The sequence below is a fragment of the Petromyzon marinus genome, chromosome 4 (assembly GCF_048934315.1).
Source record: "Petromyzon marinus isolate PM22_M1 ecotype Great Lakes invasive population chromosome 4, UKy_Petmar_22M1.pri1.0, whole genome shotgun sequence".
Taxonomy (NCBI): domain Eukaryota; kingdom Metazoa; phylum Chordata; class Hyperoartia; order Petromyzontiformes; family Petromyzontidae; genus Petromyzon; species Petromyzon marinus.
The window spans coordinates 5,901,975-5,919,286 of NC_133670.1; the positions used below are offsets into that span (position 1 = coordinate 5,901,975).

The window sequence follows — 17,312 nt, forward strand, 5'->3', positions numbered from 1 at the left end:
CATGCACATTTACACATTGACCGGGTATGCTATACATTCAAACTGCTGAACTTTAAGATATTTTGGCCAACATTTAATTTACGCAATCCAGGCTGATACGTCAGAATGATTCGGCCGCTTTAAAACCTCTCTAATATAAAACCACAACGGATTTACGATTCAATGTACATTATTAAAACACAAAAAATAGCAATTCTGTATGCAGCAACGTCTAGCAGAATGTCCCTGGAAAATGCTGGCTTTCAATATTGTCAGTGACTTTAATATAAAAAAAAATCTCAGCACTTTTGGACCCACCGTAGATCTCATTAAAGGTAGTCCTGAGGTTTTCTGCCATCTATATTACAAATCTCAAATAGAAATGTCACAACTCTACTCTCTCCCACAAAGGTTAAAGCACCAATTAAATATACATTTTAATATGTATTTCATATTCCTCGTGAACATATAAAGGTCATAAAAAGCACAGCGGCTAAACATTGTTAAAGCTTTGCTATCTGGCTGCTGCAGAATACTGTAAATGCAATACACTCAGTGTTGGTACTCTTATATATTTTAGTTTTTGATAATAAAATAACTCCCAAAAGACCACATGCGAGTATGATGAAGGCTACTTTGGTTTCAATGCTGGAAATTATATTTGGTGATGTGTATATTTGCTTCAATGCTGCTCAAGCTATGCACTCCCAGAAGGCCGTGGGGGCTGACGGTTGTGTAAACAAAACAAAAACACCGCTTTATGCCAGAGAGATGGATATGCGAATGTGGCGTGTTTTCCCGCTTAACCGCTTTGTTACTTTGATGTTCTCCACGACGACGTTGTTGATTATATTGTGCAATGTATCATTGGAGGAGAGGTCCTCTGGGGCCAATCGCGTAAACGTTCGAGAGCACCAACGACAAAACGTTCAGTTTGACACGGAGGTTTTCGCGACAAATATTATTCATAATACAGGTTTTTTGGGTTATAATCGCGTAAATATAAGCGTGCGTCGTCACCCCACAACACCCGACACAGCCACCCAGTAAGGTTTGTCAAGTAAAAAAAAACCGTTCCAATTGCTTACTATTTCAGCCTACCGGTGTGTTTACAATTTGAATACCGTGACGTATCGCTGGTAATTACATCCAGCATCATCGGGCGATTTTGCCATAATTCTGGCAAAATCTCCGTGGATTATGATGTGGATTTACTCTCTAACACACCGGTGGGCTGAAGTAGTAACTAATTGGCACGTTTTTTTTTTCACGTGACAAACCTTACTGGTTGGCTGTGTCGGCTAGTGGTGGGTTAACAACACATTAACACTTACGCGATCTAACCCAACAAAAACATTTGTATATAGACAAAACTTCCCTCGGAAGCCTCCCAAACACCGAGCCGTGGGAGGTCACACCCCACAGGATAATCTGGAGCCACTCCATCTGATTCCCTTTGAGGGAACCCTGCTGATGCCAGCCTTAATAGGCTTCTAGCGCTGCCCGAGTCTGAAGGAAAACAAAAGGAAGTGACCCGCTAGCCAAGCGCTGCATGCATGCGGTATGCACGCATCATGGGAGCTTGGACCACGGCCAAGTAATAATGATCTAACGTTGTTGTTGTTGTTAGATCATGATTACAACATTCAGGTCTCGAGATGACGATCTGCACAATTAAAAATAGATTTCTAAAAATGGCCGCCAATTTCCTATTTAAAGAAACAATGTACTGCGGGAATATATTAGGTTTGTACACTTGGGATAGATACGAACAACCTATATTGGCTACATCGTTACACTTTGCATACACCCTTTGTATAATCAGGTAGAAGCAACATATGCACATGTTAGTGTATTGAATACGAATAAAGATGCAGCATGATGGGTAAACTAAAACATAGCAAGCACTGTCGGTACTTTGATTTAAAATATATACAGTATTTATGCATTTACAATTTCGCAGAATTAACATAAATCATACAATAAAATAATAAATTATAATTAAAGTTAATGATGTAATAAATTAAACTGTACTTGCTTTCTCGCCATGGTTTTCTTAAACATAGTTCGCCGTGCAAAGTTCGGAGGGGAATTAAATGTCAAATATCAGGGACTTACTTTCAATAATCTTGCGTTGAATCATCCTGTATGTTGCAGAGAAGCCGTCCTTGGCGATGCCGCCATCCGTGTTAAAGGTGACGGAGAGAATCCCAGACACAGACTTTATCTCCCCTGGTGATTTGCTGCCACAGTAACGGCCAATCAGTGGCCCAACTGTGGTAGCAGCAGGATACATTATAATGGGCAGAGAGTTGAAAATCAAGAGAGAGAAAGAGAGAGAGCAAGGAAATGAGAGGGGAGAAAATGAGATGGGGAAAAGCAGACAGAAGAGAGAGGAAATGGCAGAGAGGGTGCAAAGGATATACATTCAAAGAGGGACGGTGAATGTTGGAGGAGGGTTATTGAAGTGAAATAGAGAGGGTGTGAAAGGCATTCCAGGAATAGAGATGATAAGACCGAGGGGCAGGTCAAAAGAAAAGTGAATGAGTGGGAGGGAAGATAAGGAAGAGTTGTCAGAGAAAATAAAATGGCAGAGAGAGAGAGAAACGAATGATAAGACAGACACAATGTTAGGAATGCATTGCATAAATGGTGCATTTAATATATAAGTTCAAGTCTATTGCATTTGAAAATGACAGTCAATTGTTACGGGTCTCTGAAAAATGTGAATATATGATGACAGTGACATATAAAGCAGCTTTAAAAAGTAAATGTTTTCACGGGATCAAGAATAAATTGTCGTTGGCAAAAATCCTATCAATACAGCTCACGCTTTCAAGAAATGCCAAATATTAAGCTGTCCAATTGGATTTAAATGTACTGATAGATAATCATACTTATTACTTTTTGAATAATACAGAGTACATATATAGGATATATTTTTTGCATCATAAGACCATTCATGCAATAACATGTATATATACTGTAGTATATACAGCCCCTGATAATTCATTATTATAATTGACATTAAATCTAAAATGAGACTCATATACTGTACATGTGAACACATCAATGTTTGTGAAGTTGTACTGCAAGTAAACCACTGTCCACAGACTTTGTCTCACATTTATTTCTAATGCACCACCGAATGGTTCTACCATTGCCGAACGGAAGGAGAGGCTTTAGCGTAATTTCCGGAACCTCTGCCGGACGACGGCAGACCAGCATATGTCTTGGCAGAGATAAACCCCGATAAAAGATGAGACCGTGACAGGGCTTTTCGGTCAGTCGGCTCCTTCTCATTCTGACACCTTTCATTTCCCCCGTACAACAACAAGAAACGAAACGCCTCTGCGATGTGCGTGACTCAAGTGATGGGGCGGTGACGAGGCCCCAGCGGCCGATGGCGTTCGCCGCTTGCCGCGGACGTTCGCCGTTCGATTGTAACCAGCGGTCGCCCCCCGGTTAACGCTGCGGTGCGCGCATTCACCGTTCAAACGACACGCGCCGCGGTCCCACTTCACAATTTGGATCCCCGTTACAAAAAAAAAAGAGAATCCCCGTGACGTCTTTCGCACAAGAGAGTGGAGGACGCTGTGTGCCGGCGTCGGAGGGTCCAAGTTTGGTGAATCAAGGCTGCGAATGATCGAAACGCGGACACACGTGGCCGATCATCGCTCCCAATGTGGATGCTTGCCAAGACCCTCCTGGAAGAGTGTCTTGAGGCTTTCCTGGGTAAAGTATCATACTAATTAATGAATGAGTGATGTTCTGAGTGACCGGTACGTCACAAAAAAAACGAAAGACAGGTCAAAGCCAAAGTGTCTACCTCCTCAAACAAGCATTGAGGCAGTGCTCACGTAAGTTGCTGGCCTTGAGCCAATGGTAGAAATTGCACAGTCCCATGACAGGAGAAGGTTTATTCATCAAACAACCTGTGCAAAAATTTTGATTTAAAGCTTTTGTGACTGCAGTCATTCATATTCTTAGCTCTTTCGAAGGTTTGATGGGGCTGAGGCAACCCCTGATCCGGCTATGAACGCTATGAACAAGGCACACAGCAGTCAAAAGTGGTTATCCTTTGGATAGACTCACCCCCTATCAAAGGAATGTGGAATTTCCAGCACCGGTTCAGGACTGTAAATAGGCATTGAGCATCAGCATAAATGCTCATTTGAGCAGGAAATCAGCTGAATTTTGCACTGCAGCACCACCGATCAAAATCTGTATACAGTCATTCTATAAGAGTAAGGCAAACATATGTTCACACAAAGAAGGTTAAACCAGATGACGTGTTCGTACCCCTGCTGATCCGTGCTCGCCCATTGAGAGCGTTTGACATATCCTCTCGCTTAAAAATCCCCGCGCAACTGTGAGCGGCGTCCCTCTTATCACCGGGTGAGCTCCTTAAGTCTCTGCTGCTGGGCACAATTCCCCACCTCCCCCCCCCCCCATCATCTCTTAATCCCTATTCACTCACCGCTCGGTGTGATGGGAGGGAGGTAGCGAGTAAAATTTGTTTGTGAACAAAATGATGTTGGCAAAAATACTTCCCGCGCACCACCCACCCCCAAATGCTGCGCGAGTGATACAAACAGATGGTGCTGTCGTGAGATTATGATTACACGTACGCATTAAGACCTTGATATAATGGGGTGAAGTTACGCCAGTATCATCGGCTAGATCTGATTTACACGACAGCTCGAGGCACATTGAGAGTGCATTATCTCCAGCCAGGCTCATTGGCTGGGAATTATGTTAGGGTGTATTACAAGCATTTGAGCTATGCCAATTTCACATTTGGAAGCATAGGTTGGTCGCTGCTGTACACAATATCTTATCACGATTGTGGCCTTGGGATAACGTGGTAAGACTATATAGTATTATGTTAATAATCCCTCGTAAAAAAAGGTTAGATTGCTGTACAATTACCGTCTTGTTCTACTCCACAAGACATGAAAGACTCTTTCCATTGTTTAAAGCAGGGGCAGGGAACCTTTTTTTCTGCCAAGGGCCATTTGGATATTGCTACCATCATTCGCGTGCCATACAAAATTATCAACTTAAAAATTAGCCTGTTATATTTGGTCAAACATTTAATTAACTCACCCCTAATGCGATGGCTGGAACTGCTTCTCTTTGGTGAGGCGTGTGATGTTAGCTGGTATTGATGATGATGTTGCTACTCGCAACTGCTTTTCCAGGTTTGCTCCTAGATTTATTGAATTTCGAGTCCCGCCTGCGGTTGCCTTGGCAGGGCCAGACCAAATGATTTCGCGGGCCTCATACGGCCGGCTGGTCGGACGTTCCCCACCCCTGGTTTAAAGCCAGGCTGACGGAGTGGATCTGCTAATAATCTCCTTTGGATAGCATGGCCTTAAAGTTATCACATATGTGGGTGGCATACTAAGATGGTAAAATATTAGATTTCAAAAAAATATTTTTTATTCTTAATTACAGCGTATTATATCTACCTGTGTTCATCAGCGAGCCCTGGGTATCTATAGAACATTCTCATTACTCTCAGTCACTGAACATGAACTGAAGCCATTTCTGGGCTAATTGATCTGGCTGTAGACTTGCACCGTCACTATTCATTCAGCCATTCACAAGAGGGATCATTTTCAATAAATGCACATGCTATGAAACTTTAGTAAAAGCATGTGACAGACGTTGATGATGTTCCTGAAGCACTTTAATGTCGTGTACCTTTCGCAGTTTAAGGTCAGTGGCTAGATCAAGTTTACGTGACTAATACTCAGACATACAGATGGTGTCCTCTAGGAGCTACACAGGTACTGTAACATTGTAGTGAGGTCACGTAGGCAAAAACAACTTTCACAAAAGCTTGACATATTTTAATTACTGCTTTGCCTACATGTTACGTCTGTGATGGTCAGTGGCTGGAAAAGATGTCAACCAGTCAGTGCTATCAACAGGTGGTTATACAAATCCGCAATCACGGGACGTCAAGAATATCGGCAATCGAAATAAATCCCACATCAAGTTTGCCTTGATGCGATGCTCAGTATTCTGACCGGATTTCAGATAGCACTGTCAAGGCTTTGGAGCTTTAGGTTGCTTACAGTCGGTAAACACGCTCAGGGACTTGTGGAGAAAGGTGAGGTGAGACATAGCAACGTTGGTTTTTCGTGGTACAGTGATGCATTTTTGTTCACATCAACTTTATTCCAATGTATTATTATTATTTGCAGTTCAACCCCCTTGAGATGCATTGAAATTCGTGTTTCTTGCCAGGATTTAGATTATAATTATTTTGTAATTGCTGGAAATATTCAATTTTGTAATTTGTGAATTGTGAGACAAGCCTGCACATTTTTGGCCGCGAGAAAAAAAAGATGTAACGAATACTCTGCAGGATATCCTGTTCCCCTTACTGGCTTTGCCAACTGACAGAAATGAGCACCACCCTTTGCTCGTGTGAGCGTGAAGAGATTGATACTTAAAGTGAACAGCTTGCTCGATAATGCCACCTGGTATTTACGGAATACGCAAAGTGTGATAACGTTCTATGAATAAATGAACAACACAAGCTACTTTCAATAATACAAGTGTTACTTCATGTAAACAACATTGCATTAAAAGCATAAAAACTGAGAAAAAAATGTACGTTGGTCCTATTTCCGCATTACTCAACAGTTGTAATTCCTACAGCACTATTGAGATTACATTTCATACTCACACAAAATGGCTACGACAATTCATCACGTAAATGATACATTTTATACATTATAAAAAAAATAACTAGAACTACACTGAACCAATTACAAAGGATGCATATAACTACATAAATCGCCTCAACTATAATTCGAGCCACGAAATTCTGCAAAAAATGTGCCACCGAAAAGCAAAAATAAATCCGATGTACCTCATCCTCACAGGGGCTTTTTGGCTGGCCATTGACCAAAGACGGTAACTGCAACTTGCGCTCTTTGATGCGCCTCTGCGGCCTTCTGGAATGCTCTTCCTTTCGATGTGAGGAAGCCACCGGAGATATGCCCTTTTAAATCTCGACTGAAAATTCATTTCCTGAAAACTGCTTTTTGTGTTTGGGTTTGTTGCCCTTCCCCAGCACCTCCGGTTAGCACGGTGGGCTACGTACGGTGCTAAAGAAGTCCAACATACATACATGTTCAAACTCGCACTTGGGTAGGACTCATCCCTATTGACCTGCCCTGAGCCAGGCTTTGGAATGTTACATTCCAATGGTGAGGACCAGTACATGTCCACTTAACCTCGTAGGAATGAAAGTTTGATTCTACTTCTCACTGACATATCACTCACGACCATCTGATTGTGAATCGATTCCTAAGCGACAGCATTGCCCGGCTGCAGTAGGATAGAACACATTTGGACTGCAAAGTCTCATAAGAAAACCTTCAGTAACGTACAAGCCTACCAGAGTGCATTTGGAATGTGTACGCGACAGCTTGGCCCAGCCAGCAGCGTCAAAAGCTGAACATTTCCCAGCAGTGAAACTAAAGGAGACTCAACTGCGAAACGCAGTTTGTAGAGAAGCCACAATACTCCACAGAGTGCAGTCACCGAGAACCATCAGGCAGTAATGGAAAACTATTTGTAATCGGGTTAGAATATTAAAGTGTTGGAGAGAGACTCAAATGTGGCAAGACAGTTTTCTAGGCAGGCCACTAATGTGGTAGGAGGGGACGGGGGTGGGGGTGTATGCCCCCTCCCCACTTGAAAGCCATGTCATCCAACATCAGCCCCATCTCACAAATTACAGCAATATGCCACTGCTACACTGTACTCATTCATGTCATCCAGTGCCCGCGCACGACATCTTGACTGGCTTTGGACCTGGTTATCGATGTAATCGGTAAAATGAAGGAAATTGTGAGATGAGTGGAATCCTGTGTTGGAAAACGGAGGAGGATGGTAGCTTACCGTGACTGGCATTGTGAGTGGAGATACGGAGGTTTGCGGCCAAAGGAAAGGCATAAAGCCAAACGGTGCACTACTTTAGGAGCAGACCTCTGGAGGTCAGAGAACAGCTGCAGCGTCGAGCACGAGGAAGTAAGGGATTGTGACGTGTGGTGGCCTCGCACCTCCTGACCTTCCCCTTTGCTCGCATGAAGAACTGACACATCCTCAGGATTTGTTATTCTAGCTAGCATCATCTTCAATTGGCGAACGTACCCATCAGTTTGAAAACAGATTGTGGGTAAAAGACGTCAATAATCGCTAAGGATCCATATCCTGTGTTTAGGCCGCACATCATCACTGCACTGATGATCCCATATCACGGGCCAATGCAGAATGCAGTTAATTATGCTCTTAGGTAGTCTTTGAAAATGTCAACACAGTAACTTGTAAATGTCCCTCTACCGTGGGGGCAACTGTGGTGTGACTGTAAAACATTGCATAATCGCAACTGCAAATGGGGGATACTGTTTCATCTGTCTCGCAGCACTTAAGTGATTTGTCTTGAGCTAAAGTGAGATTGAGAGCGTGTGTGAGGGGATAGACTTTCACTTGGCCGTAGTTTTTTATCGACGTTTTAGTTAGCGCTACAGCTTTCCGCGTGATGTACACGAATTTTGCTTTGACTATTATTTTGACGTACGTATTTAATGCCACACGTGATATTCTTTACATTCCTCAAGACTCCTTGCGTATTTGGTACAACAAAATAAACGAACCGCCCGTACATTAATTTAACAGCTAGGCTGCACCAACACTTGATCCCTTTGATTTTCACTCAGGGAAGAGTTACTGTGCATTGGGTCACCGGTCAAACTAACCTCACGCCATTGCCCTCTTGGAGAAGGCAACGATTATAAAAGTATGTATGCTAGTTTGGGGGAATTACAATGCTCCCATGTGTCTTACATTTCATGCACCTTGGGGCCACGCCTCATTGACACGAAGGCCCTTTTAAATATCCACCAACAGCTGACCCAGATCTATACGATACCGATACCCCTCGGCGCACAACGCAGTGTGATTTAGGGGCACTCAGAGGGGCCCACCGCATACACGCAGGCAGGCAAGTGGCCACTCTAGCCGTGCAGGCTGGGAAGGGTGTTTGTGCAGAGGAAATGGCTCATTTGTGCCTTGCCGTTGCCCGGTGTTATTTGGGCTGCGGGGTGTAAAGTGGCGCCTTGGCCGGGCAGTGCGTGAGCATGTGCCTACAATTAAGGAAGATGGAGGCTAGCGCGCGTCAAAGTTTTAACGGTCTTTTGGTTTTGCGGTCCGAATCGCTGTGCTTTCCCAATCTCGTCGCGTCGTTGACCGGTGTAGCAAGCGTTCTCATGAAGTCTGTTATGAAGTGGAATATGATTGATGCGGTGTGGAATTAACGTGGAAGCCTGAAGGAAAATTAACCAGAACTGGCACGCTGCAGCGAGACGCCAAACGCCGTTACAGCCATGCATTCGAGAGGCCTGGTATGTGTTTATGTTCTGTTAATGCACTGAGACCTTTTTTTTCCTCTATAAATCCCAAGGCCAGAGTGGGAGAATGAGGGGGCAGGAAGAGGGAAACACTATTGTGGCTGCGTCTGTCTTCGTGCTGTCACCGCGACATGTTGGGCCCTATATTCATAAACGTGCAACATCTAACTCGATCATTGCATATTTCTCCCAAACCAAACACGATTTCCTTAGTTCACGAAACAATAAGGAATCATTTCTAAATTTGCAGCAAGCTATAGGGAGAGGCATGTGAAAGGGCCAAGTTTGTATATTAAATTATCTCACCACGAGTGATTAGAATTGTATTTCTGCCGGAGGGCTGAGTCAGCCCTGAGCACCGTTCTCATTGCATGAGACTCAATGTGGTGTGCATAAAGGCCGCGTGAATTTGACAATTGAACCATGCGCACACCGGCGTCTTGCCAGGGTCCCTTGTGTGAATATTAAATGCATCAAGTTTGGGCACTTTATTACATCGCATTAACAAAAAAGCATGCTCAAATATTATACACACCGTTAAGTGTAGAAAATTCTGCATTCGTAATGCATTTGTGTGTGCCATGTCTTGTTAGTTTCAAACACACACACACACGTGTACTAAAAGCACCCAGCCTGTGTGTGCGATGTAAAAACCATCAGGCAGTTCCTCAAGGACTGCATTGTGTTACAACTTATAGTTTTCTGGCCCGCAACATTATTTTGTTAGAAATTAGATTTTATGTTACAGATTTGATTTTTGTGTTACAAATTGTAATCTTGCCCTTTCCTTTTTTTTGCATTTTTTTCATTACAGTGCATGACTTATACATAAACACATCATCGTTGCAGAATTAAGTATTACTTTGCAATACAAATTGCACGCTTGACTCCATAACATAATTTACCATTCCATGTATGAAATGAAGATGTTAATGCAGTACATATCAAAACAAGCTACAACCAAAGGCAGCTTTACACTGCAGATGGAAAATGTAATATCTAATTTTCAATATCTCAACATGGCAGTCGCTCTCTTTTACATAAATATATTCCGACAAATACTAAGCGTCGCATTAAACTAAGCTAAGCAAGGTGATTCAGGCCGCAGCCTACAGTTATTATAAATGAGTGTGCGACTGAATGCACCCTAAATATCCCGTCCGCTGCACTGAACCACCAGTCAATATGACACATAAAGCACGCCTTGTAGTTGAAAGAGGCAGCACGACATCGCTGCCATGTTCATCATTGCGTTAAGTTGCCCTGACCCAAATCATCACGACAGTCTGCACGCATTGCGCTTGACCTCGGCAGTGGCAAATGGTGTTGACATGGGAAAACTACCAAGACCTGGGTGCCCGGCTCACCGCCCGTCACTCTCAAAACTAAACAACTAAAAGCTTAACTTTTTATTTTAGCAGGTAAGGCCAGCTGAGCTATATAGCTCTTTATCGGAAGCGACCTGGCAACAAATGATATCTTAACTAAGTGACTTATCATGTGGAAATGTACTGCAGCCAAATACTCTAAACGCGTGATGTTGATTCGAAATGTGGAGGGAAAAAACCGGGGGACCCGATGAAAAATCCACGCGACCACGAGGAGAACGCGCAAACTCGAAATATATTGGCGTCAGGGTTGGAATAGAACCCATGACCTCCTGCATACCAGGCGAGGGAGTTAACATCTCGCCACCATGGCACTCACCGTGCGGCAGCCCGTCCCACACCTCCAGTCGGTCGAATCGACACTCGGCATCTGGTTGGGCAGCCGGCTCAGCCTCCAGGCTGAACACGTGGAATCGCAGGACAATCTCAGACTGTGGCGGAGCGGAGATGATGTAGGTGCACTCCAAGTTGTGGCCGTACGGTTCGGGGTATCCAGGTGATTGCAGCGTTCCATTGGGCGTCGTAAACGTATTGGAGCATTCGTCTGGGTGGGAAAGAAATGTCGCCCAGATGCAATGAGCACACGCTTCTCTCTCGCTCCTGCTTATGGCAAACAAAGCACATCTGCACAATTCAAAACAAAGCTCGTCTCTCATAATTGCTTTAAAGGAAGCTGTCGCGATATTTTCAATATTGCATGCTGACGCTCGGTTAAATTTCAGTGCAAGATTTTCTGGGGATTTATAAATTATGAGCCCCTCATAGTTTATTGCATCAGTTTGTTTCCCTCTTACTTTGACTTTTTCAATCCCATGCCTATTTTAAATGCAGAGCATATAAACTATTTTCTGCATAATTTATACCAATACGGTCAGTTGGTTGCACATGGCTCCGTGGCAGAATGCCTGACTCACACACACGCGCGCGTTTGCGGATTAAAATGCCGTTCAAGGGTTTGGGTTAGTCTATCATCCCTCTGACATCTGTAAAATAAGTACTACTTTGTGGGTGGTCAGCAGTGTTTGTTTAATGGGGGGGGAGGGGTGGGGGTCTGAACCCTGCAATGGGAATGTAGAATTTCCACCACGAGCTTAGGACTAGAAACACAGATGGGTACTGCCAAATTCTAATGAGTTGTGTATGAACAACGCTGTCCTCGAGACAGCCTGATCCCTTCACCTGATGAAGGCCGCTTGTGTTGTGGCCGAAACGTCGTGATTTTTGTTGTTTTATTTTTTTACCTACGTGACTTTACCGAATAGAACCAAAGAGTATGAACAGCGTCTTGCATTGTTTACCACGGCGCAACCCACATTACAAATTGTTCGTAGTGAGCATCTGCGAAGGCCAGCTCAACACTCTCTTGTGTTGAGCTGGCCTTCGCAGATGCTTACTACGAGCATTTTCAATGTATTTATGCGTATTTGAAAGACATTACGTTTGCATACATTTGTGTGAGCGTATTTGTATACTGTATTACAAAATGTGTTGGAAGTAAAAAAAAACGAATTTACGGCCATATTCTTGAGCCTTTCAAGAATATGAATTCCTGTAGTCACGAAAAATCTTTAAGTCAACAATTTACGGCAAATTGTCAAAGGACTGCTGTGGCTTTCCCGTGCAGCATTCGTTGCACGGGGATTGTGTGCACATCCTTCGCCGTGCTGGTGAGTGCATGTTGGCGACGAGGAGACAGTACCATGTCAGACATCAACCGCCACTGATAGTGAACCATGATCGGGGAATCAAACTCAGGTTGGCGGGGTCTTAGCGCAGTGCGCCTCGCGCTGTACCACCACTCCACCCGGCAGCTACAACACCAAATAAGTAATCTATGTTACTGTCAAGAGTGAATGTTAGCAGTGTGCTTGGTATACAGTGGATTTTTGCACTAAAACTAAAAACCACACAATTACACGTGATAGTTGGATATTATTGCCCGTACTGCGTAGCGACCGAAAGCAATCTGAATTTAATTACGGTCAAACAATATGTGGCTGATCCCACTTGAGGATTCACAAAACAAGAGGACGTTTAATGGCAACAACAACAACAACTTAAGAATGTTGTGCTTGAAGGGTCACTGCAAAAAAAATAACAAAGAACACAGAGGCCATTTGCAATAATTACACTTTATGTGGCGATTAAGATACTTTCACAAACGAGCTTTTTGTGCAAAGAACAGAAAAGGCACGAGACATTCGCAGTGATTATCATCTGGCCAACAATCCTGAAACGCAGTGTTAGAACTCACTAATTATTTGGTGACGCTGCTGCTGCTGCTGCTACGTTTCCAGCGGTGCTCAAGCACAGTGAACAAAGAAACCACTCGACACGTTCGTCAATGACGCTGTGGCCTTGAAAAGAAAAACAACGTTGTATAATAGGCGACGTTTCAGGTAATGGTCCTTCTTCACAGAACACAGAGAAAGAACTCGACCTCTCTGGCCTCTCTCTCTCTCTCTGCGTGCACTGTGGGGAAGTGTAATTTCTCAAAACATTGCCTCTTTTAGACTTTCGTACTTTTATTTTTTTAGGGCACAGCGTTATTGACGAATGAAATTAGTTTCTAGTTTTTGGTTAGAAATCACAGATCACGTGTGCGTTCACTTACAGTTCCCTCATAAGCATTGCCAAATGGGAAATGTGAATGCGGCACTACTTTAATGCTTAAAACAGCTGCCCTCGGGTTTTGCCAACATTAATGTGTCTTGCACTCTGGCCAAGCAATGGGGGTAACTCGGGTAAACTAAAATCAGTATTGTGCACATTTATTTTTTAAAGCTAGCAGACGGATACAAATACACACGGTGAAAATGTTTTCATTCACGTCATCATTTTTTGCAATGCAGCGAGTCACATCAGTTTGCCGTACTGTAATAGCATTGCCATATCGCATCATTAATCCGAGAGTGAACTTCAATACGGAGCATAACACTGGGTTTGTACACATATCTATAAGTGCGTAGTCCACGAACGCGTGTCACGTTTACCTGCCATTACTTTGCGGTGTAAAATACACGTCATTCATGAGCATGAATCACTCATCTGCCTGTAAACACGAGTTTGCATGCCATTTTGCACCATTGTACACACGATGATGAATAAGCGCTGAGCATTCTTGATCGCAACGAAATTCATGTGCGGCACACAATGTACCCCACAGTCAGAGCATGTCGCGCGGTGAACGCTGGGTGGTATGTCCAGTATAATGATGCTGCGTTGTTTTTTCTGTCCTTCCTCGCACCCCCGATTAGCACGGTGGGCTACGTATGGTGTGAAAGAAGTTTAGCATGCATATGTTGCATTGCATTGCGACGCAACACTGCATTGTAGGTGCACTGGTCGTTTACAGGACACGCTCTGTTATAGAATAGGAACGAACACAATGTATCACAGAGATACAAGCACAATATCGCTTGCCCGTGTCACTGCTGGCAGAAAGGGCCCCTACGAGAGAGGGCTCCCGAGAGCCCACTCAGGAAGGCATTTGGCCAACTGAACCTTATGGCGGGACCCCGGGGTCCCGGATAAACGGAAGTCAAAATCGTAATTTATTTCTTTTTGGCGACTCCGTCCCCACCGCGCACATGAACGCCGCGACCCGCCTGGCCGCGGATCGTTCTGTCGTCGCGTCGTCCGAGCGCAGCAGCAGCGAGGACGAATGTGCAGAAGAAACAAAACTCTTAAACTCTGATGAGCGCATAACGTGTAGAGATCGTCGAGAGGAATAGATCGCCGTGTCGTTCGCCTTCAACAGACATAAAACGACGTCGCAAACGCAGTTTATGCGAAAGCCGGGGGCTTATGTGACCCCGGTGTCCCGCCATGAGGTTCAACTATGCCATGCTGACCAGACGTGTTATGGCACTCAATAGCGTGGATTTATTGTATTGAGCAAAGGCGTTATGTACAGTGATGTGCTATTCTGTAGGCTTTGCTTGATTGCGTGCTCTGATTAAATGCACTGAGCCCGATACTTGTAGAGTTTGTCTTTACACTTTGGTCGAATGCCGGTGTCAGCAGAATGCTGAAATATGGGCCAGTCCACAATTGTGGCAGGAACTTTGGCAGAATGGGTGTGGTTTTGCATAAATCCGGCAACAAATGAATTGTGAAATGTGCAACTTTGCTAAGGCATTCAAACTACAGGAGTGTATGGTTGCATGTATGTATGTTGAACTTCTTTCGCACCCTACATAGCCGACGGTGCTAATCGGAGGTTGCGGGGGGAAGGACAACAAACTAAACCCAAAACTCAGTTTTACGGAAAATTACTTTTCAATCTTGATTTAAAAGTGCATAGCTCCAATATCGGAAGGAAGAGTGTTCCAGATGGCTACAGAATCACATCTCACAGCGCGCAATGCTGTGCCCATATTCTTTATCGATGGTGAGCCAAAAGCCGCGGCGAGGATGACCGGAGTTTGCGTTCCAGTTTACGCTCCTTTGTGATATATAGAAGGAGCTGAAGCAGCTCAAGCGAGACACTGACCTGTTTTGTAGATCTCGTATCGGAGGGAGAATCCTGCTCCCTGGGTGGCATAGTCCGACTTGAATCGGATGAAGAGGGTGGCACCTGAGGAGGTCTGCGACGGTGGTGCAATGTTCCCACAGAACTTCCCAAGCAGTGGCGCACTGTCGTCCGCTCCGTCCCGGATCTCCACAAAGTCGTACCTGCGCAGAAGAGAACCGCAGCTTGAAGCCGCGAATGGGCGGCAGGGCGGTTGCACGGTTGGTAACACTTGTGCCTCACGGGCAGAAGAACCTGGGTTCGATCTCTCTCTCTCTCTCTGTGTGTGTGTGTATAGAGTTTTGCATGCTCCGTTCTGTTGGCCAAAACACCGGCGAATTACTCAAGAGTGATGACGCACGGCAACGTAGCACCCTAACTGCAACAACTTGGCAGGCCCTCTCCTGCAAGAGACTTGAGAGTTAGTCAGTGAGGCTTTCCTGCGTAAACAAGCGGATTCATGATACTCGTAATAACAGTCAAACATCGACCATCTCCTGCCTTCGTGAAATATTCTGGTAGTGCCCATCTCCACCGGTGGCCCTGAGGCAGCTGTGCATATCCCACATTCCCACGATTGATTCAGGCCTTTCCATTGGACAAGCACCGTTGAGTTTATACAAAGAGTGACCGTTTTCACTGCATTCACCTCGATGTGCTGATTGATTGCGAGTTGAGCGCTCTGCCAACAATGCCACTGCAGCCAGCTCAATGATTACCCGTAGCTAAAAGGAGCGCATATGCTCGTATTTCATTATTAAGATATTTGGTAATGAACTGCACCTCCAATTAGCGCGCGGTTTGGCGATGTACGGTGCGAAGAAAGTTAAACTTACACACATATATATTCTCCTACACTGAGTTGCATTGTTGGAACATAAATCATTTTACAAAACAGAGACAACATCATCACTAGATTGTCCATTCACAGTGATGGTATCACTATCCTTATGTACAGTAATCACTTAAGCTCTGGTAGTCTTACAGCAATACGTAAATCCCATTATCATAGCAATGGCCTTACCACATGTTACTCCCGCCATAACTATTACAACAACATGAGCCTTTTCAAAATACTGTACAGCAAATACACGTAGATATGACTTACCTCATGAAGTATGCGTGGCAGGTGTAACCAGATATTTTGCTTGCTAACTCAATTCATTTAAACCATAGGTTTTAAAGAAAATAATATATATGACAGCCATCTATGCAGCATTTTTAAATGTCTCTGAACCACAAAAGACAATATCTCAGTGTAGATTTTTTTATTTTAAAAAGTCAATATCGTATGTATCATTTTGGCTTTGGAGGTTCTTGCATTTGGAAATGTTTGAAGATTCGTTTTTCGAGATTAGGGATAATGCATGATGTTTTACTGTTAATATATAGCACTCTGGAAATACAATATACAATACATATACAGTATTATTGAATATGTTAAACACAGCGTCTCTCTCTTGAGATGCCATCTGACATGGGTCTAAATCCCTGCTTGAACAAAAACCACATCTTTCAACAGCTAAAACGACTTTCAACTTGAAAATAGTAATTTTAAAAAAAAACATCTTCAGCCATGATATTTCCACGGCTGGATGAAAGCCCCTGCCATCTCTCTATATTCATGGTGGACATCCGGTTGGGTGCCTTCCCGACGTTGGCAGCTACTAATGCCATTGGTCTCAATCATTGGTCTCAAAAACCTAGTTTCTATTTCTTAACATCATAACTCTTCCGAAAAAAATATTCTGAAGCAGAAGGTTAGTGCCGGGCACAACCACATTTGCCAATGTAATTTTTTACTTTGATCCTTACCCACGTATTGGTAAGTTCAATTGTAACGTGCAATTTTCTTTAGGGACTGTGTTGTCTTGGTGTGGTGTGGGACTGCTTTTGTTTTGCTGCCTGCCCAAGATTGCATTTGGTGTTGAAACATCGGCAGGAATTGATGTACTTATGCAACTTGTACTTACATATATTATTTTTTATTCATATTTA

The 17,312-nt window shown here is 43.8% G+C and overlaps 1 protein-coding gene across 2 annotated transcripts in view; it reads right to left on the reverse strand.

The window, feature by feature from the left end:
* LOC116938811 (neuropilin-2-like) overlaps window positions 1–17,312 on the reverse strand; it is a 147,534-nt gene that overhangs the window by 78,329 nt on the left and 51,893 nt on the right. For both annotated transcript variants that reach the window (XM_032946485.2, XM_032946486.2), the window contains exons 3-5: window positions 15,297–15,478; window positions 11,121–11,345; window positions 2,098–2,253 (exon numbers count right to left, since the gene is read on the reverse strand). In XM_032946485.2, coding sequence (XP_032802376.2) covers window positions 2,098–2,253; window positions 11,121–11,345; window positions 15,297–15,478 — 563 coding nt within the window. The remainder of the gene's footprint in view (window positions 1–2,097; window positions 2,254–11,120; window positions 11,346–15,296; window positions 15,479–17,312) is intronic.